At 37.1% G+C, this 23,328-nt stretch overlaps 1 protein-coding gene across 1 annotated transcript in view; it reads right to left on the minus strand.

The window, feature by feature from the left end:
* Nucleotides 1-23,328, minus strand: part of PIK3C2G (phosphatidylinositol-4-phosphate 3-kinase catalytic subunit type 2 gamma) — a 470,847-nt gene that overhangs the window by 69,373 nt on the left and 378,146 nt on the right. The window contains exon 29 of the mRNA XM_018048420.1: nt 21,331-21,439. Coding sequence (XP_017903909.1) covers nt 21,331-21,439 — 109 coding nt within the window. The remainder of the gene's footprint in view (nt 1-21,330; nt 21,440-23,328) is intronic.

The raw sequence follows: 23,328 nt of genomic DNA on the forward strand, positions 1-23,328 counted from the left end.
GGATTCTACCCCTGGTCAAGGAATTAGATCCCACATGCTGCAATTAAAATATTCCTGCATGCCACAATGAAAACTGGAGATCCTGCATGCTGCAACTAAGACCTGGCACAGCCAGATCAATCAATCAATATATTTTTTAATATATATGTTTTTAGAAAAGATGATGTCCATGCAATATTTGCAATGTGAAAAGTGGAAGTGTTAGTCACTCAGCTATGTCCAACTCTTTGCAATCCCCTGGACTGTAGCCAGCCATACTCCTCTATCCATGGGATTCTCCAGGCAAGGACACTGGAGTAGGTTGCCACGCCCTTCCCCAAGGAATCTTCCTGACCCAGGGACAGACCTGGGTCTCCCACATTGCAGGCAGATTCTTTACCATCTGAGCCAGAAATTTATTTATCTCATATTTAGATTTAACTGGGCAGCCTGCATTTTATCTAGCTACCCTACAGTGTAAGATGCTTAAAAATGTATGGGCACACTTTTGGTTGTCTCAATGACTAGAGAGTACAATTGGCAATTAATGAATAGGGCTACTTATTCTAAATATCCTGACATACCTACAATATTCTCCCATCATAAAGAATGTTACTTTTCTGTTTAATTTTTCAAATGGTAGTAGTTTTCCAGAGGAAAAACTCTGCTTCATTTTAGAAATGAAAAAACTGAACATCAGAACTCATAAGGGGTTGGCTGATTAAAACTAGTATAAAAAAGAATGTAGAGTATAATTGGTATGCTTGGGCTCAACTGTGTTACCACTGCCAATGACCTATAGACACGAAGAATACCTAGGGGGACAGGTGTGCCTGCAGAGAGTTTTGCAGGAATCCTAGGGCACTCTAGTCTTTTGCACAGGAGTAAAGCAATTGGGACATATTGACGAGTTATAAACAAAGATATGATATTATTTTCAGAAAAATAAATTTATAATTATATACTATATATTGGTGGAGAAAGAAATGGCAACCCACTCCAGTATTTCTGTACGGAAAATTCCATGGACAGAGGAGCCTGGTGAGCTACAGTCAATCAGTCAGACATGACTGAGCAACAAACACACACAATATACTTGTATGCCATAAGTTTATTTCTAAGATATTTCTTAGAAAGTTTACAGTGCAGCACTGTGGAGGAAAGGAAAAACAGAAGCCAGACTTAGAGAATGTCATCAACAAAATCCCTTGTAAACTCAACACATTCTATTCTCCAAGTATTCCATTCTGCTTTCCTTGTAAGTTTCTGAATAATGGTAGTGCTGTCTCACATTTCTCTTTATAACCCTGGTCCTGGTGATGGGGTAGGTCTCCTCCTTGCATCTGCTTGCTTTTCTAATCTCCACACTTGCTTCCTATCTAAAAATGCTCTGCTTTGAATATCCACGTCTACTACACACGCCTCTCCCTCTTGTTTCACTTGTCTACTGATCTCTAGGTCACTGGCCTTTATTCCAAGAACATTTAAAATCCTGGAACATTGTCATTTTCTCCAATAGTACCAGTCACAATTCACACTTCCATTTTTTTTTCTTTCTTTCTTTCCAATTACTTTACAATATTGTAGTGGTTTTTGCCATACATTGACAGGAATCAGCCATTTAATATTGACACAAAACATTCTTTTTTTAAAAAAATTATTTCATCCAGTAATCTTATTCTTCATCTCACTCCATCACTCACTTTTGTTCTCTTGATCTTATCTTGATCAATGACTGAAGCTCTTCCATTGTCTTGATTTCTAGCCTCTGAGGCCACAATATCCGCTCCCTCCTTTTCAGTTCACTTCCTCTAGTTATATAACTCAAACAATCTGTTGACCTTTACACTGAACTTAACCCCTCTCATATTCTCATATCCTTCCTTGGCCAATATGGATCTCATGGTCGATACTTAACAATAACTCTCTTGGATACTTCTTTCAACTCCTTCGACCCTTTCTCCCTTTTCTCTGGTTACTCTCTGCCAACTCTGCAACTGTAACAGGCCTGAAGAATGCTGCCGAAGAAAATCACTCACCCATGCTTACTGATCTTACTGTCACTTCATGCCCATTACCATCGAATTGGCATTCAAGATTTTCTGGCAATTTTACACATATCACTATCCCATTTACTCTTCCATTCACCTATAGAACTATTTAATGTCTTAACCTCACTCCCTCTTAATGCTTTCTCCCTCTGTCAATCTTCTTGTTGACAGGAAAAACAGCAGCAGAGAAGAATTTTTATAAGCTCCCAACATCCGTCATCTTACCGTACCTCTGCCATTTTGTCTGCTACATAGGTGGACTGCCTGAGCTCTAATTTGAGACTGATTTGGGCACCAGATAGCATGCCTTCTTCTCTGCTTTAGGTCATCACTCTCATATCTGGCTAAGTGCATCACCAATTTTTGATTCTTTAGTGGATTTTCCTACCAGCTTATACATATCATTCATTTAAAAAAAATTATTAACTTACATTTCCCTGCACACTATTTCCTCCCCTCCTCCTTTGCCCCCCCCCACCCCCAATTCATCCTTAGAGGAAAGGTTCTGCAAGGATTGTTTTCTTCTTTCTATCCCAAATTTCTCTCTTCACATTCTCTTTTGAGCCCATTTTAATCAGGTTTTTGTTCCCAACACGCTCATCAAACTGACTTGGTAAATTCACCAAAGATATCCATTTTGCTAATCCAGTGGTCAGTTCTCAATGTTTGACCCATCAGTAGCATCTGAAACAGCATGCCATTCCTTCTTCTTTGAAATATTTCCTTCTCTTGGATTCTAGGCACCAGATTCCTTCAGTTTCCAACAGATTGCTTTTTCTCTGTCTCTTAGACTGATTCTCTTCCATCATCTCAAATTTCAAAATTGGTGTGCTACATGGTCTCATCCTCAGACCTCTTCTCTTTAATATTTACATTTTTACCCTAAGTAATATCCATTCTCATGGCAAGAAAAACCAATTATTAGCTGAAACTCCAATATTTATATTTCCAGTCTCTCTTTTCCCCTCAACTCAAAACAATCAATTTTCTACTCAACATCTCTACTTAGAAGCCTCATAAGCAACTCAGTATATTTTGATCCAAACTCCTGAAAACCCTCACTCCCCACTGCTCCTCCTGTAGTTTTATCCATCACAGCAAACATTCAACCAATGCAAGATTGTATGGCCATAAAGGTGGGTTGTTGGCCTGCATTTATCCTGATTAATCAGTTTGTGTGCCCTAACAGTTGTTAAGTATTTGGAACATCCCTCCTGTGTAAAACATTATATACTTGGTAAATAAATTAATACATGGTTGGTATTTATCTTAAATGATTTTAAAGTTATTGAACTTTGAGATCAGTGATCCAGGTAAATGCACTAAGCTATATTAAATACTCTATGAGGTTATACATATTTTTTCTTTGCTAAAGCAGATGTTTATTTAACTAATATAGGATTCTTAATGTCTAATAATGTGTCTTTAAATTAGAAATTCAGTCAGTAAAAAGTAAATCTAAAAGCCAACTGAGCAATTTAAAACCAAAATCTGCATCAGCTTATATTTCAAACTGAGTCATATTAATAGTTTGTTTACCAATTATATTATTAAGGCATTTTTAATTTAAAATAATTGATTTTTGAGAGTTGATCAATTCAAAGTCACCGAAAACCTAAGTGTTTTTCTAATATCATATGAATATATTCTTGTTCTCAAAGATGACAGAACGTTAAATCCTTGCAAACATCAGAAGTAATGTAATATGACACTGAAATCAATTTTTTCTTTCTTTAAAATAACACATTAAGAATTCCCATTTATTAACTGGCCAGCTAACATCTAGAACTGACTGCAAGATTTAGTTTCAGCAAGTTAAAACAATAAGCTAAATCTATCTCTCTCAAACGCCATGAAGCACTGTTAAAAATGTGAATTTAAAAATGAATTCCCTTAAGAGTTTTAAATCAAAGTGGAACAGTAATTATATTTTATTGCTTTTTTCATAGAGCAGCTTGTCAGAATGTCCAGTCTTTAATGCAGTTCAACCCACTATATTTGTATTGGAGTTGCATGGAAGAATGGCACTATGAAAAATAGTGAACTTCTAAGGAAGCTTTTATAATCCTGGCTCTAAAATGTCATCAGCATTTTTCTAGACTCTGAAAAATAATCTTAGTTTTTACTGATGATACACATATGACATTTATCCTGCCTGCTTCGTAATCTCAGCCAGCTTCACATAGGAAAAGAGCAACATAGTGACAAATGCAGTAATTAACATCTGGGTTTAGCAAGCAGAGAACAAGAAACATATGTTCACTATTAAGACAGGATTTACCCGTTTGGATATATTTTGATGTTTGATTTCTGCTTAAAAAAATAATATTGCTTATGCCGTAAGTGATAGCATTCCTTATTTTAAGGGACTACTAGAAATAAGCAATAAGACTGAGAAGAGCTAAAAATCACAGTGAATATGGTTTTTAAAAGTTTTCAGACAACAGCTGTTGGTTTATCTCAGCTAAACTCCAATGTGGGAACACATTTGTTTAGGTACTGCAATCATGTGCTATAACTTTTATGACATGTTTATATTGCCCTTTATAAAGATCCTACTCAGTTTACAATATAATTTAACCAACACAGAGCAAAATTTAAAGAAACAAAAGGAATTCCTGTTATCACAACTATCATTTACTTGTGGAATGAAACTACACACATTGAAAGAACAAAAGAAATTTCAATCACTTTGAGAGACGGGAGTCAAGCTACACAAGCAAACAAAAACCAAGTGGATAGAGGGCTAGGATGTCTAAACCGGGTGCTTGCAGCCTCATTAGAGGAAAGCGAAGTAGTGTGTAACTGTAGTCCTCATTTATGTCTGTTTTATCAACCAATTTATGTGTGGAGAAGGGGACTGGAGAGAAGAGAGAGAAGGAGAGGGGAGATCGATGGTCTCAGGGATCCATAGTCATCCCTCTATTTGAGTTGCTTTTGGTTTTACTGATGATACACATATGTGTATCATCGGTAATTGATATACATATACCTTGGGTTCAGAGAAAACCTCCAGAGACATCTCTCCCATCTAACTTAACTCTGATACTTGAGACTGGACTTCAAAGCAGTTTTTTCATCTCATTTCCTTGACAAGAAAACAAGACTGCTTACAATCAAGTATGCCCCTGAAAGGGTATATAATATTTTATTTTAGTAAGGTAAGGTTGTCCAATTTCATATTCAAGGTGCACCTACTACTTTCTTTTTTTCCTCCTTTTCTACTCACTGCCACCTATTATTTATATATTAATGTCTCTATGTATCACCATATTATAAACTCATTGAGAGTAAAGCATATATTGCATTATTTTAATCTTTCCAATTTGTTCTCTACAACCAATTTAAAGTTTTTAATCTAGAGTGTTATACATAGTAAGTGATCCGTAAAAATTTAAAAGCCTTTACAGAGTTATGTACAGTGATATAAAATATTTTTCAATAGTTACAAATAAGTGCTTCACATAACTAAAAAAGACTGCAATGTTTCATGTACAGACATAATAGAATTTTTGCCTTTCCTACATTGCCATATGATAAGCAGCTATGGAAGAAGAAAAGTATTTTTATGAGGATTTTTCCAGGGTCAGAAATGAGGATAATCCTATCACAGGAGTATTCAGCAGAGAAATATCTGCTGAAATAAAATAAAATATCTGCTAAAATACAATTTATTATATAAATTTATTATATATAAATTAACTGTCTTATTAGAAGAGGAAAAATATGTGTATGTAAACAAGTCCTCTAAGTTGTCCATATCACTTAAAATAATTACAATATTTATGTTAACTTTATAGATTTTAGTGTTTATGCAGATAGCTCTGTTAAAACGTATGAGAGAAGGGAAGAAATGCATCAATAATACAAAGTTTTTTAAAAATCTCAAAATAACACGATTTACTTTGGAGTTATTTATGTGATTTTTAGGCCAATAAGGTTTATTTAGTGAAAGTGAAGTTGCTCAGTCGTGTCCGACCCTTTGTGACCCCGTGGACTGTAGCTCTCCAGGCTCCTCCGTCCATCGGATTCTCCAGGCAGGAATACTGGAGTGGGTTGCCATTTCCTTTTCCAGGGGATCTTCCCTACCCAGGGATCGAACCCAGGTCTCCCGCATTGCAGGCAGACGCTTTAACCTCTGAGCCACCAGGGAAGCCCCAAGGTTTGTTTAGCTGCTCTTAAAGTAAGTTTTCATTCCTTGGATATAAACAAACGGAATCAGGGAAGCATACACCAGCATGTGGAGACACTTAAGCTTTCACTGTAGTTAATCTACTTGAAGATAACTGACATTTGACATTATACAGCACGGAGAACCTGGGTGGTCAGTCAGGTCACACTGCTTATTAAGGCTAGTCAGCATCTGCTGATGTCCCTGTCAAATTATTAGTGTTCTATCACTGTATAATATGTATAATGAGTAATGGATCAGATGCATAAAGTTCCTGGTTGTTTAGTCGCTAAGTCATGTCTGATTCTTTGTGACCCTGTGGACTGTGGCCCCTCAAGCTCCTCTGTCCATGGGATTTTCCAGGCAAGAATACTGGAGTGAATTGCCATTTCATTCTCCAGGGTAATCTTCCCAACCCAGGGATTGAACCTGCCTCTCTTGCATTGCAGGTGGATTCTTTACCACTGAGCCACCAGGAAAACCCCCATAAAGTTCCTTAGCAATAAAGGAAAGAAAACCCCCATGTGTGAAATTGAGTCTTTATGAAGCTCCGGAACATATTAACGTACACAGAATATGGACAAGGATTGTAATTTTCTTAGAGCAGTGTACATATCTGATTCAGCTTTTGAATTTCTAGAGCAGAATTTCCCAAACCTGGTGGTGTCAGAAACGTGTGCGTGTGCTCAGTCACTTCAGCCGTGTCTGCCTCTTGGTGACCCTATGGACTTATAGCCCCCCTCCAGACTCCTCTGTCCATGGGATTCTCTAGGCAAGAATATTGGAGTGTGTTGCCATGCCCTCCCCCAAGGGATCTTCCCAACCCAGGGATTAAACCCACATCTCTTATGTCTCCTGCATTGGTGTTAGGTTCTTTACAGATACCTAGCTAGATACAGTCATACCTTGAAGATATTGTAGGTTCAGTTTCAGAACACCATAATAAAGTGACTATAGCAATAAAGTGAGTCACACAAACTTTTTGGTTTCCCGGTGCATATAAAAGTGATGTTTACAATATACTGTAGTCTATTGAGTGAGCAATAGCAATATGTCTTTAAAAAACATGCATAACTTGTTTAAAAATACTTTATTGCTAAAAGAATGCTAACTATCATCTGAGCCTTCAGCAAATTGTAATCTTTTTAATGGCGGGGGGCCTTACCCTGCTGATGATGGTTGCTGACTAATCACGCTGAAGGTTGGGGTGGTTGCAGCAACTTCTTCAAATAAGATGACATGATGCCTCTTTGACAAATGATTTCTCTGTAGCAGGCAATGCTGTTTGATAGCATTTATCCACAGTAGAATGTTTTTTAAAATTGCAATCAATCTGCTCAAGCTGTGCTGTTGTTTTATCAGCTAAGTTATGTAACATTTAAACGTTTTCGTTGTCATTTCAACAATCTTCATGGCCTCATTACCAAGAGTGGATTCCACCTCAATAAACAAGTTGATTTGCTTAACCATAAGAAGCAACTCCTCTTCATCTGTTAAAGTTTCATCATAAGATTATAGCAGTTCAGTCCCATCTTCAGGCTCCACTTCCAAATCTAACTCTCTTGCTATTTATATCATACCTGTAGTTACTTCCCCCAGTGAAGTCTTGAACCTCTCAAAGTCATCCATGAGGGCTAGAATCAACTTCTTCTAAACTGTGAATGTTGATATCTTGACCTCTTCCCAGGTGTCATGAAATGTTCTTAATGGCATCTAGAATGGTGAATCTTTTCCAGGAGAGTGTCAATTGATTTTGCCCAGATCATCAGAGGCATCACTATCTATGGCAACTTTAGCCTTAAAAAATGTTTTTCTTAAATATGAATGTTGGTGCAAACGTAATTGCAGTTTTTGCATTGTGGAAATTTGCCATTTGATATCAGAATGCATTCTTAATAAATGAGTCATGTTATACATCATTTTAATGTGCATTTCTTGGTTTATATTTTTTTGCTAATGACTTATTACTTGCTGTTTATTTGATATTTACCTTAGACTATCGAAATGATGTTAAGACAAAAAGCAAATCTGAGCGATTTTCTTCTTTGAATTCAAAATGGACCGTAAAGCAGTGGAGACAACTTGCAATATCAACACACTTGGCCCAGGAACTGCAAATGAATATACAGTGTAGTGATGGTTCAAGAAGTTTTGCAAAGGAGATGAGAGCCTTGAAGATGAGAAGCACAGTGGCCAGACATTGGAAGGTGACAATGACCAATTGAGAGCATCATCGGAGCTGATCCTCTTAAAACTACATGAGAAGTTGCCAAAGAACTCAGCATCGACCATTCTATGGTTGTGTGGCATTTGAAGTGAGTGGGAAAGAGGGGAAATGCTAGATAATTGGGTGCCTCATGAGCTGACTGAAAATAAAAAAAAATCATCATTTTTAAGTGTTGTCTTATTCTACACAACAACAATGAACCATTTTTCAATTGGATTGTGATGTGTGATGAAAAGTGGATTTTATATGACAACCGGTGGTGACCAGCTCAGTGGCTAGACTGAGAAGAAGCTCCAAAGAACTTCCCATAGCCAAACTTGCACCAATAAAAGGTCATGGTCCCTGTTTGGTGATCTGCTGCCAGTCTGATCCACTACAGTTTTCTGCATTCTGGCAAAACCATTACATGGAAAACCACAACATCTACAGTTGGTATTTGTCAACAGAAAGGGCCCAGTTCTCCACAAAAACACCCGACTGCACATCACACAACCAATGCTTCAAAAGTTGAATGAATTGGGCTACGAAGTTTTGCCTCATCCACCATATTCACCTGAGCTCTTGCCAACCGACTACCACTTCCTCAAGCATCTTGACAACTTTTTGCAGGGAAAATGCTCCCACAACCAGCAGGAGGCAGAAAATGCTTCCGAAGAATTCATCAAATCCCGAAGCACAGATTTTTATGCTACAGGAATAAGCAAACTTCTCGTTGTCAAAAACATGTTACTTGTAATGGTTCCTATTTTGATTAATAAAGATGTGTTCAAGTCTGGTTATGATGATTCATGGTCTGAAACCACAATTACTTTTGCATCAACCTAATAATAAGACTTGAAAGTCAAAATTGCTCCTTGATCCATGGGCTGCACAATGGGTGTAACAGCAGGCATGAAAAATATTAATCTCATTGTCCGTATTCATTTAGTGCACTCTGAGTGAACAGTAATATTTTTAAAAGAATCTTTTTCTTTTTTTTTCTCAGCAATAGCTCTTCAACAATGGGCTTAAAATATCCAGTAAACCATGTTGTAAACAGATGTGTAAACAGATGTCATCCAGGCTTTGTTGTTTCATTTACAGACCAGAGGGCACAGTAGATTTAGCATACTGTTTGAGGGCCCTAGGTTTTTTGGAATTTCAAATGAACACTGGTTTCAACTTAAACACCAGCTGTATTAGTGTAATTACTCTCCCTTGACAAGAGAGTCAGCTTGAGCTCTGAAATTCTAAAGCCATGCATTGACTTCTCTCTATCTGTGAAAGTCCTGCACAGCATCTTCATCCAAAGGAAGGCTGTTTTGTGTAAACCAAAAATCTGTTGTTCAGTATAGCAACCTTCATCAATTATCCTAGTAGATATTTTGGATAACTTGCTGGGGCTTCTGTATCAGCATTTGGTGCTTCGCCTTGCACTTTGAGGTTATAGAGACAACTTCTTTCCTTAAACTTCATGAACCAACCTCTGCTAGCTTCAGACTTTTCTTCTGCAGCTTCCTCACCTCTCTCAACCTTCATATAACTGAAAAGAGTTAGTCTTGCTCTTTGTTTTAACAGAATGTGTGGCTGGTTTGATTTTTCTATCCAGTCCACAAAAACTTTCTCTTATCAGCAGTAAGGCTTTTTCTATTTCTTGTGATTCATGCGTTCACTGGACTAGTACTTTTAATTTCCCTCAAGAACTTTGCTTTGCATTCACAACTTGACTGAATATTTGGTGCAAGAGGCCTAGGTTTCAGACCATCTCATCTTTCAGTATGCCTTTCTCACTAAGCTTGATTATTTCTAGCTTTTGATTTAAAGTGTGAGATGTGCAACTCTTCTTTCCACTTGAACATTTAGAGGCCATTGTAGCATTACTCATTGGCCTAATTTCAATATTTTTGTGTCTCAGAGAATATATGGAGGCCCAAGGATGATGGTGGCAAGAGAGAGAGAGAAAGAGAGAGAGATGAAGGCAAGGCTAATCAGCAATGTGGACCAGTCAGAACACACAAAGGCTCAGAGTCTTATATGGGTCCAGTTTGTGACACCCTCCCAAAACAATTACAATAGTAATATCAAAGATCACTTGTCTCAGATCACCAAAACAAATATAATAATAGTCAGAAAGATTGAAACATTTTGAGATACCACAATGTGACACAAAGACACAAAGTGAGCATATTCTGTTGGGAAAATGGCAATAGATTTGTTTAAAGCAAATAAACAAACATAAGCTTCAATTTGCAAATAATAATAATAATAATAATACCTGTGCATGGCAAATAAAGCGAAGTGCAATAACATGGAGTATACCTGTTATCTCCCTTTGCCTGTATGACCAGCATCTCTAAAGACTGGCCTTAGAACATACTTTTTAAAACCTCCCCATGAAACCACTTGATCAGTAGGTACTATTTTGGTTTCTTGGTCAGAAAGTATACAATGTAGGCAATCAATAAACATTTGTTGAGTGACAGAGACAGTAGATTTTGAAAGTATTAATAGTCTTTATTATTCCAGTCCTCAGATTTAATTTTTATTGATTTTATCTTTGTTAATCTAGCACTATTTTATTTTGTTATATAGAAAGGACAATTAAGAAGCAGATGTAGGATTTACATCTTAGGAAGGTATTTTCTTGTACTTCAACTACTCATTTTACAAAATTCAATTAAACTATTAGCAAGGTGTTTGTGAGAATCACAGCCATCATATCAGTTTCCTTTTGCTTGATACTATTATGGCACAAAATAGGATTGCTCTCTTTGGAAGTCCAGGGTTAGAAAGTGGTTGACATAGCCTTACTTGGAGCATTTCTGGGATCTGTGATTTCACAGTAGCATCTCATGTTTGATGATATAAATATATCTTCTTTTTTCTTCTCCTCCTTTTTTTTCTTCCATTCAAATCTTAGATCTTAATTCATCCGAAACAAAAATAATGTGGTGCTTGAAATGTCTTAAGCCTTGTTTTCCCTAAATGTTTGCCAATAGAATTTAAGAATAGCACAACACAAAATAAAGGCATCTCTTCTTGGGGCCTCTTCAGTAGCACTTTAATTTAGCACAGTATTAAATATGAATGTGATGAAAACTGAGGTCCTCTGGTATTCTGTTCAGCTGTCTCAGTGCAGCTGTGATCATGATGAGCTTTAACACTGTTCATTAAACCTTGTGGTGATAAACTTCACTTTGCAAGTCTTCTCTACCTGTATATGTCTGATTCCTTTACTTTCCCCCTCTCATGACAGTCCTCTGCTAACAGTTCTATGTGAACCCATCCTCTAGGCAGATACATTTAGGAAATCTCTGTTGCCATACCAAGACAGATCTCAATATTTACCCTGTTCACACCAGGACCAGAAATCAGAAGCCTCTTCACTTTGCACTCACTTGTCTCTGCTTAAATAGGCCAAAGCCTGACATTTTCAATGGTTACTAGATATTTTGTCAATTACCCTGAAAAGTCTTTAAAACAGTCTTTAAAACTACCTAATCTGTAAGGCAGCCCTAAGCCTGAAAGATGACAATCCCATTCACAGTCCTCTCAGCATGATCCCTTACAGACTGTTGTCATAGCCATGTGTCGTTCACTATGACAAAGTGAATGGACATGACCTTCAGAGAATGTCAGAGTTAGTAAGAACATTAAGATTTCAACACACTACATTCTTGAATATGCAAAAAGCATTTGAAGTCCAATGACATAAATTCAGTTGCCTTGATCCTATAGAACAGAAGCTTCTCTTATCACTTATTTCCCATTACTCATTGATTTGAGACCTAAATACTAAATATAGTCAAAAGATATAATATATAGTTTATATTGAGTATGCTAGTATAATATTGGATTGGCCAAAAACATTCTTTCAGTTTTTCTATAAGATTTACAGAAAAGCCCTAATGAATGTTTTGGCCATCTCAAGCAGGTAAATTCATGCACATGCAAGATAGCTACTATATCATTTAGGATAGTGTAGATTCCTAATGTCTAGCACTGTTCCAACAATCATTTTACATCTTTATTTTCAGTTAGCTTATTATGTGGTTCTGTTCCCATGATGAACAGATACTGTTCACTTCTTTCTCTTTGTTCATAGGAGATATATTATAGATGTGCTCTGAGTGATCTTTCTGAAGGGTAAAATCATGACCCAGTGCACCAGTAATGCTCACCATTTAAAGCATGGCCAAGCAGTGTTCCTGGCTTTAGCACTAGGTAACCAAGGAACTTGTCCTCAAGCTGGCAGCTAGCAAGATTCTCCAGACCATTCTTTACCAAGCCAGAGGTGGTAAAGAGGTTGCAGGGTTCATGTGGGATTATACAGGGGGGTGAGAAAAAAATCAAAATTGCATTCATATTTATTTTATAATATCATCCAAAATTTCCCCAAAATTTTGTATTATTTTCTATAAATTTTAAAGCCTTTATTGCTTACTAGCATGGTAGTTTATATATTAAAAATAAATTATATATTTTGGGAGCATGCATTAAATTAAAATAAAACTGGTAAGAATAAGTTAGGAGACTGCTAGTACTTTTCAGATGCAAAGTTTCAGTCCCCTAGGTTTTACAAAACAACATAAATCCTATAGGTTAATATATGCTAATAATTCTGTTATTTTTCATTTAAAGTATTTGTTAAATATTGATGAGATTATAAGTGTGCTATCCATGAATAAAAATTAAGTGAATATAGTCATTGATTTCTTTAAACTTCCAAACAAGAGAAAAACATGTAACCATAATGGATGCTTTGTCCTTGCAATTCCCCTTGTCTAGCACAACTTTTTCCTGGTTGCTATTTACTAACTTGTATTATGTTTGCCCTTTAACAACAACCTGAATGCCATACTCCCTGGGATGCCTTCTTTACCTCACCGGGAACTGAGTTAAGTATACCTCCTTAAGTGCTCAGGCACTTGTCCTTTGATACAAAACAGCATCTCCAGCTGAGCTACCAGCCTGGAAACAATATTGTAGCACAATATTCTTGAGTCCAGATTTGCTAAAAATTGATAATATAGTAGGGTACCTTAATATCTACTACATTGGAAACCAAATATCTGACCATGTCCAAACTGGAAAAAATAAAAAAAAAGAGGAAAGATGACTAGACTAAGAAATATAGTTCTCAAATATGTCACAGAAATTTCCCTCGTGATGCAGTGCATAAAAAAAAAAAAAAATCTGTCTACCAATGCAGGGGACATAGGTTCAATCCCGGGTCCAGGAAGATTTCACATGCTACAGAACAACTAAGCCCATGTGTTTCAACTACTGAGCCTGAGCTCCAGAGCCTGTGAGTGGCAACTACTGAGTCCACTGTCACAGTTACTGAATGCTTAGTAGCTAGAGCCTGTGCTTGACAACAAGATAAGCCACCTCAATGAGAAGCCCTTGTGCTACAGTGAATAGTAGCCCCTGTTCAGCACAACTAGAGAAAGCCAGAGCAAAGCAATGAAGACCTAGCAGAAGCAACAACAACACTATCATGGATCAGAACACCCTGGAAGGCTTATTAAGACACACGGCTGTACCTCATCCCCAAAGTGTCTGATTTAGATTCTTGTTGAGGATGAGGCTGATATTTTGCAGTCTTATAAAATTTCAGTTGATGACCCAAGCACAGTCCAGAAACTGAGCTTTGAGAACCACTAGTCTTAGGGACTGGTGATAGGGATTTAAAATTTTCTCTTCTTGATTCTGACTACATGCAATCTAATACAATCACTATTGACAACTGTGTGTGTGTGTGTGTTTTTTTTTTTCCTAATAGATTTGTGATGCTTATAATCTGAACTGTGGGATTTTTTTTAAAGCTGGTCTATTCATCAGCAAACCACAATATTACCCAATTAGGAGGTCTAGCAATACGCCAATGTCCTGAATCAGTAAACCTACAGTTAGGAAACAATTTTGAACATGTTCATTAATATATTTTATTTTTAAATTTCAGTAAGGTTACCTTGATATATACTGACTTAATCTGGTATATAACATATAAATTAAAACAATTCACACTCTGACTGGAAAGTAATCTCATCTAATGTCTTTCTCAAGCTCCACATGGAGAAGAAAAGTTGTTGAATTCACAGCTGAGAAAAATAGGATTCTTTGGCGTTTTATTAAGTCCCAGTTATGGGGTCAGTTGTGGGAAGATTCCCTGGAGAAGAGAATAGCTTCCCGTTCCAGGATTCTTGCCTGGAGAATTCCATGGATAGAGAAGCCTGACAGGCTACAGTCCATGGGGTCACAAAGAGTCAGATACAACTCAGCAACTTTCACTTTTATAGCGTTAGTTGTAGTCTTCTTGTTACAATACCTTTAACTTACTGAAGTTCAAAGTCTGCGTATTGTATGTTTCTTAGATCAAAGTATACCAAAGTGCTGCTAGGATTTAATCAAGACTGCAGAAAAATTATCAAATCACTATGCTGTACACCTGAAACTAATATAATATTGCAAGTCAACTATACTTCAATAAAAGGAAAAGAGACTAGAATCCAGGAGTGGTCTGTTAATGTCCTAATTGGATGGCATCACTGACTCACTGGACAGGAGTTTGAGTAAGCTCCGGGAGTTGGTGATGGACGGGGAAGCCTGGCTTGCTGCAGTCCATGGGGTCTCAAAGAGTCAGACACAACTGAGCGACTGAACTGAACTGAAAGGCGTCACTATCAGGATGCCTGGATAGAGGAGAAGAAATAGGAGGCTCTCATTGTTTTAATCAAGAAATTCATACTAGAAGCAGTCAATATAAGTGCTTCTTTTATATACTCACAATTCAATCAACAGTAGACAGTTTATAAATGATAATTACTGATGTAATTAAAAACACTCAAATTTGGGGGAGAGGATGAAGAAGAAGAGGCAGAGCTATTACATGTTCATCTTATGACATTTATAAATTTTAAAATTGCTTTTTTCTCTTCTTTTTATTGTATCGGTAGGAAATGATAGATGTTAACTAAACCTATCATAACCATTTCAAAATATCTGTAACTCAAGCCATCATGCTGAAAACTTTGAAAAAGTGGACATTATTAATTAGCACACTGAATGTCAAAGATGAGATTTTTTTTCATAAAAGTGGTAGCTTGTTGACTAGCATGATAAATATTAGAAATGGTCTCTTGTTGGGACACTAAAGTTATTCCAGATATGTGGATTAGCTAAAGATATTCCATAAGTAGTCTCCATTCTTTCATCAAAAGGCAAAAAGCTTAATAGACCTTGTACCTTTTACACTTGGGCTTCCCTGGTCGTTCAGCAGTAAAGAATCTGCCTAATGCAGGAGATGTGGGTTTGATCCCTGGGTTGGGAAGATCCCTTAGAGAAGGAAATGGCTACTCACTCCAGTATTCTTGCCTGGGAAATCTCAAGGACAAAACTGGTTGGCTACCATCTATGGGATCACAAAGAATAGGACACAGCTTAGCAACTAAACAACAACAACAACAATAACCTTTTACCCTTGGGGATGATGTTCTAGATAAATCCCTAAAAGGTCCTATGTCTAGCCAGTAACCCCAGAGGATTCTATTAGCTTGGTACTTGCCTCTGTAACTTACATTTATCTCATAGGAACTTTTCATGCAAGATGACGATAAGGATTTAATAGTAAAGGGAGCAAGTGCTCCCTTGAATCCTCAGAAGGACCTGTATCTTCTGTGTGCACATGTATATTGTATGTATGTGGATATAGGGAGGGATCTTAAGAGCCTTTTTTTGATGCATATGACAGAAGGGAGCAAAACTGGAAAGTGGCAATTCTTTTCAATTTTCCAGCCTACTCAGAATCACTGGTGAGTAGTACCAAAATCTCACCAATAAATTCTTTTTATTATTATTATTATTTTTATTTTACAATATTGTATTGGTTTTGCCACACATCAACATGAATCCACCACAACGCATGTTCCCAATCCCAAACCCCCCTCCCACCTCCCCACCCAACACCATCCCTCCAGTGCACCAGCCCCAAGCATCCTGCACCCTGCATTGAACCTAGACTGGCGATTCGTTTCTTATATGATATTATACATGTTTCAACCATTCTCCCAAATCATCCCACCTACTCCCTCTACCACAGAGTCCAAAAGACTGTTCTATACATCTATGTCTCTTTTGCTGTCTTGCATACAGGGTTATCATTACCAAGAAATTCTTAAACACTTTTTCATATGGGAAGTGACCACAATCTTAGATCCTCTGAAACAGCTGCCTATGAGAGACAAGGTTTCTTAGAACACAGGATGGAGGTAAGGAGGTAGAATGGCAGATATCTCTGGAAGGGAAGGGATTGAGTGGGTGATGACTGCAGCTCTAAACACCCAGTTTTAGTGACACTATATTCAGTCATTTACTGTAGACCTCCTAGTGAGAATAACTTGTATAATTAGACAATTTGTTTTCAAACTGCTTGAAAGCATCATATAGCCAACAAGATAGTGAGGAATTATCAGACTAAAATCTGGGACAAGGCAATTTTGGGGATGTGAACTTGGGTTTTGGCACAGTTTTCTGTTGCGTAGGTGTGTGTTGATGTAGGTTGCAGCAGTGGAAGGCTGAGACATAGAATAGCACTTTTGATCACCTGGCAGAGTTAAAAGGAAAGGGAACAGAATCCAGAGCTGCCACATAATTTTTTGGTGAGTCTGTCTCAACTTGGGTTTATATCCACAGTGACTGCATCTAAGGAATAGGGTGAACCAGTAATAGTCCTGAACAAGAGCTACCATTCAGTTTCAAATACTCTGAATCCCTGAGGCTGAATTTCTGCAACCCTAAATTGTTAATGTGCTCACATATACCAGGCTTCCCTGGTGGCTCAGAGGGTAAAGCGTCTGTCTACAATGCAGGAGGCGTGGGTTCGATCCCTGGGTCAGGAAGATCCCCTGGAGAAGGAAATGGCAACCCACTCCAGTACTCTTGCCTAGAAAATTCCATAGACTGAGAAGCCTGGTAGGCTACAGTCCATGGGGGTTGCAAAGAGTCGGACATGACTGAGCGACTTCACTGTCACTTTTACTTTTCACTTTCACATATTATAATTCTCTAGATTAGAATGATAGTAATATAGGTGTCCAATTCATACAAGGGATGTTACAGTATAATATGTGGTCACTATAAAAAGGAAAAAGAAACAGGCTCACAACAGAACAAGACTAAATGATTTAAAACTAGCAGAAACTTAGCCAGGACGTGGCAGCACCCTAGATGTCCATCAGCAGATGAATGGATAAGAAAGCTGTGGTACATATACACAATGGAGTATTACTCAGTCATTAAAAAGAATACATTTGAATTAGTTCTAATGAGGTGGATTAAACTGGAGCTGATTATACAGAGTGAAGTAAGCCAGAAAGAAAAACACCAATACAGTACACTAATGCATATATATGGAATTTAGAAAGATGGTAACGATAACTCTGTATGTGAAACAGCAAAAGAGACACAGATGTATAGAAGAGTCTTTTGGACTCTGTGGGAGAGGGAGAGGATGGGATGACTTGGGAGAATGGCATTGGAACATGTATAATATCATATAAGAAATGAATCGCCAGTCTAGGTTTGATGCAGGGTGCAGGATGCTTGGGGCTGGTGCACTGGGGTGACCCAAAGGGATGGTTACAGGGAGGGAGGTGGGAAAGGGGGTTCAGGATTGGGAACACGTGTACACCCATGGTGGATTCATGTTGATGTATGGCAAAATCAATACAATATTGTAAAGTAAATAAATAAATAATACTAGCAGAAACTTTAGAACATAGAAATATACATGCAGTGGGTCCCAATATTGGGGTTTTTAGGAAGATTTTAAATGACTATGCTTACCATTTTCAAACAAATAATAAAGGGGACAGATTTTTAGCAAAGAACTAGGAATCGGAAAAAAAATTCTAAATCTGAAGAATATAATAATTGAAATTAAGAACTCAAAGAATTGACTCCACAGTATGTTGAATACAGATCAGTACATAAGTTAGAAGAAATCATTCAGAAACTAAGTCGCAGAGGACAAAGACCAAAACATACAGGAGTACAGGCATGAGACATAGAGGGTACAGTGAGAAGGATTAACATATATGTGATTGAAGTTCCAGAAAAGGGGGAGAGAGGAAATGGTATGAACAATATGTGAAGTGTTCATGACTGAGGACTTTCCCAAGATGACGAAAGACATCATGGCACAAATTCGAAAAGTGCCGAAGCTCAAGCATCATCAGTAGAAACAAAGTCGTATCTGAGCAAATGAAAATAAAACTGCAGAAAACCAACAGTAAAAAGAAACAATATTATAAAGAATAAAAACAACTTTTCAAAGAAACAACAATTATAACAGATGAATTCTCAATAGAATCAATGAAAGCTAAAAGACAATGAAATGATAGCTTTAAAGTTTTTCAGAATAAAAATCACTGCTATCCAAATACTATAGTCAGCAAAAATATCCTTCAAGAATGTAGATAAAATAAAAACTTTTCAGACATATTCAAGTACACAGTTTTTTTTTTTTTTTTTTTAGCAGCAACTTCATATTCAGGGGAATAGTAGACAATGTTCTTCAGGTATAGGGGGGAAAAAATTCCAAGATGGAAATCCAGAGTTTACAGGAAGCGATGGAAATGATATATCTGAGTAATATTAAAGATATGTTGATTGCATAAAACAACAATAACAAGTATTTATTAAGTTTATGGATATAGTATATTTTTGGTACAGCACATAAAACTCAAGTGTGTTAAAGAGACTTAATCCATGGGTCTAGGAAAATTCACAGTGAAGATTTTATAAATATTTTGGAAGAATGATAAAGAAAATATAATACTGAATATAAAAACTTATGGGGTGCTATTAAAACTTGATTAGAAGAAAGGACTTAGAATTTTAAATGGGTAAGTGAAGATAGGTTGAAAATAAACAATTAGCTATGTGAGGAAGTTATTAATAGAAAGAAAGCAAAGGAAAAAAATAATAAAGATTAAAAAATAAATGAAATAGTGAAATAGTACAATAGAGAGGGTCAATCAATTCCAAGTTTCATTTTTTGCAAAGACTGGTAAAATTCATAATCCTTAGAATTACTGATCAGGAAATGATATGTGTGAGAAATCAAAGAGTGAATATCTGTTCAGATCATATAAATGTTTAAAAGATTATAATAGGATATTATGAATAACTTTATACCAATAGATTAGCACAAACTCCTAGAGAAATGTAACTTAACAAATAGAACCAAGAAGAAATAGAAAATATGAAATGACTTACAACTCAAATAAATTGAATCTCCAGACCTACATGACTTTACACAGAGTGTGTGTGTGTGGGGAAAGCTGTAACTCTTTGCAACTATTCTGAAACCTGGTAATGACTTTGTAAGAAGGCAAAACTTCAGGCCAGTCTCTGTCATAAACAAAGATGTAAACAAATGGTAAAGAAAAAAATGTTAAATCAAATCCAATAATACATAAAAAAAGGATGATACATACAACCATGTGAAGTTTATTTTAGTAAAGCAAACTTGTTTAAAATTAGAAAGTTCAGCAGTGTAATTCACCACATTAAAACAATAAAGGAGAAAACCAGGATTATTGAATGATCATTGATTAGCCCAATAGATTCAGGAAAAAAATTTGATAAGTTCAAGCTTCACTGTAAAAACTATTACAATCTAGGAATAAAAGGAAACAAAATAATAAAGGGTACCTATAAAAATGTACATACTTGAAAGTGAAAGTCGCTTAGACGTGTCCAACTCTTTGCGACCCCATGGACTATGCAGTCCATGGAATTCTCCAGGCCAGAATACTGGAGTGGGTTGCCTTTCCCTTCTCCAGGGGATCTTCCTAACCCAGGGATAGAACCCAGGTCTCCTGCATTGCAGGTGGATTCTTTACCAGCTCAGCCACAAGGGAAACCCAAGAATACTGGAGTGAGTAGCCCATCCCTTCTCCAGTGGATCTTCCTGACCCAGGAATACACCTGGGGTCTCCTGCATTGCAGGCAGATTCTTTATCAATGGAGCTATCAGGGAAGCCCATTAAAACTTACATACTTAATGAGGAAATATTAGATGCTTCTTCCCTGGATTCAGGAATAACATAAGTATATCCACCATTACTATTTCAATTCAGTATATACTAGAAGCCCTAGAGAGTACGAAATAGCAAGGAAAAGAAATGCATACATAAATTTTGGAACCTGGTGGCTCAGATGGTAAAGAATCTGCCTGCAATGCGGGAGGCCCAGGTTCGATCCCTGGATTGGGAAGATCTCCTGGAGAAGGAAATGGCAACCCACTCCAGTATTCTTGCCTGAAGAATTCCATGGACAGAGGAGCCAGGCAGGATACAGCCCAACGGGTCAAAAACTGTTGGATACGACTGAGCGACTAACACTTTTAACTTGTTCCATTAATACATAATTAAAAAACTTCTTGTTATCTGCAGATGATATGATCATACATTGAAAGTTCAGAAGCAACATGGATGATTACACAGATGATTATTAGAAAAAAAAAGTGAAGTTAGTAGGACTGTTGGGTAAGACGTCAAAATATAAAATCAGTTCTATCTGTACACTGGTGAAAAAGGATTTTTAAAAAGTACCATATCTGGTATAACAAAATATTTTTAAGACCTTTATGCATAGAACAATAAACTATTATTGAACGAACATTCTAAAAATACTTAAATGGGTATATGACAATGGATTGAAACATATTAAGATGCCATTTCAACTAAAACCCTGGTTGGTTTTTGCACAGAATTGACAAGATAACTTTAATTTGCACATGTGTTGAGTAAATGTAGGACTAAAAATGGTACAAAGTATTTAAAAATATTCCCAGTAATGATATATAAAACAGTTTGTATGTTATGTAAAAATATAAAAAGTAAATTGTAACATACGTTTGCAACTTCATACGATCCATTTAATATCTGTTCCATGTAATGATTTAGATCTCTGAATCTTTTGTGATCTGAATCTGTAAAAGGTAAGTGCCACCAATGAGGAAACCTGTTTTAAAAGAAAAAAAGTATATTTTCATTAGTTTGAAAATTGGTGTCTGCATCTTAGAATCGTTCATGGAGTTATAGCTGCATCAGATGGAAGAGCCAATGAAAACACTTTTTATAAAACCACAGAATACATGATTAATTCTGAGAGTTTTATTAACATGGCTGTGGACATGTGCTATTTTAACCGTCATTAATATTAACACTAATTTAATTTAGCACACTAAACTAATATATATTTTCCCTCTTACTGTATTTATGGCAGACCACACATTTTGTCTTTTAATACATGTGGGGGTTAATAAATACTTTCTGAAATTTAATGATTCATAATTTTCCCAAAAAGTCAGATGGTATTGTTGCTTCTGGGTTCACTAGAGACACTGCTACACTAGCTAAATTAAACATTTCACCAAGTGACATATGCTTCCATCTGGTCTTAGTCTTTTGGAACAAAGTATCACTTTCCTTAGAGGTCTGACTTGCAGAATTTCCACTTCACTATCTGATGATTCATCTTGATGGGTTGGACATTGATTAGGACCAATTATGGGGTGGCATGACCTGTTAAAGGCAACAGGTTTTGCTGCTTAAGGGCTTCCCTGGTAGCTCAGATGGCAAGGAATCTGCTTGCAATGCAGGAGACTCAGGTTTGCTTCTTGGGTTGGGAAGAATCCCTGGAGAAGGGAATAGCTACCCACTCCAGTATTCTTGTCTGGAGAATTCTATGGACAGAGGAGCCTTGGCGGACTACAGTCCATGGGTCACAAAGCGTTGGACACAACTGAGCGACGAACACTTCAACTTTTCTGGTTAAATGCATAGTTTTAGGAACTGTCTAGCAGCTCCCTCTGACTGCAGTCTTGCTGTTGCCTCCTTCTTCTGCTGCTTTGGTCTAGACCTTCCCCTGGGCAAAGGAGCATGTGGGATGGTAAAGGGTTGTCAGCAAACACACCGAAGTATGTGACAACCGCAGGACATCCTATCCATTGCTTCTTGTCGGAAACATCAGGGAAATTCAAAATAATGTGTCTGTGTCTTTAAATAATTGATATTTTACTTTTTAACTTTTGCAGTTCTAAAGCTTAAAGCATTAACAGTTTTCATCCAGATTTACTTATCATAAAATTTAGTATCATGTATAATTAATCAAAGCACAGAAATACATTTGGTAAGTAGATAGATTTTGCTGGTTTTAAATATTAATTTGTTTATTTGTGGATGAAATTTCTTTATTTCTAGAATAAAATGGAGTTCAGCATTAGTTATACTCCATTTTCGTAGATGGATGCACTAAAAAATATTCAGTTCAGTTCAGTTCAGTCGCTCAGTCGTGTCCGACTCTCTGCGACCCCATGAATCGCAGCACGCCAGGCCTCCCTGTCCATCACCATCTCCTGGGGTTCACTCAAACTCACGTCCATCGAGTTGGTGATGCCATCCAGCCATCTCATCCTCTGTCATCCCCTTTTCCTCCTGCCTCCAATCCCTCCCAGCATCAGAGTCTTTTCCAATGAGTCAACTCTTTGCATGAGGTGGCCGAAGTACTGGAGTTTCAGCTTTAGCATCATTCCTTCCAAAGAACAACCAGGGCTGATATTTAGAATGGACTGGTTGGACCTCCTTGCAGTCCAAGGGACTCTCAAGAGTCTTCTCCAACACCACAGTTCAAAAGCGTCAATTCTTCGGCACTCAGCTTTCTTCACAGTCCAGCTCTCACATCCATACATGACCACTGGAACAACCAAAGCTTTGACTAGATGGCCCTTTGTTGGCAAAGTAATGTCTCTGCTTTTGAATATGCTATCTAGGTTGGTCATAACTTTTCTTCTAAGGAGTAAGCATCTCTTAATTTCATGGCTGCAATCACCATCTGCAGTGATTTTGGAG

This window comes from Capra hircus, chromosome 5 (assembly GCF_001704415.2).
Source record: "Capra hircus breed San Clemente chromosome 5, ASM170441v1, whole genome shotgun sequence".
NCBI classification, from domain to species: domain Eukaryota; kingdom Metazoa; phylum Chordata; class Mammalia; order Artiodactyla; family Bovidae; genus Capra; species Capra hircus.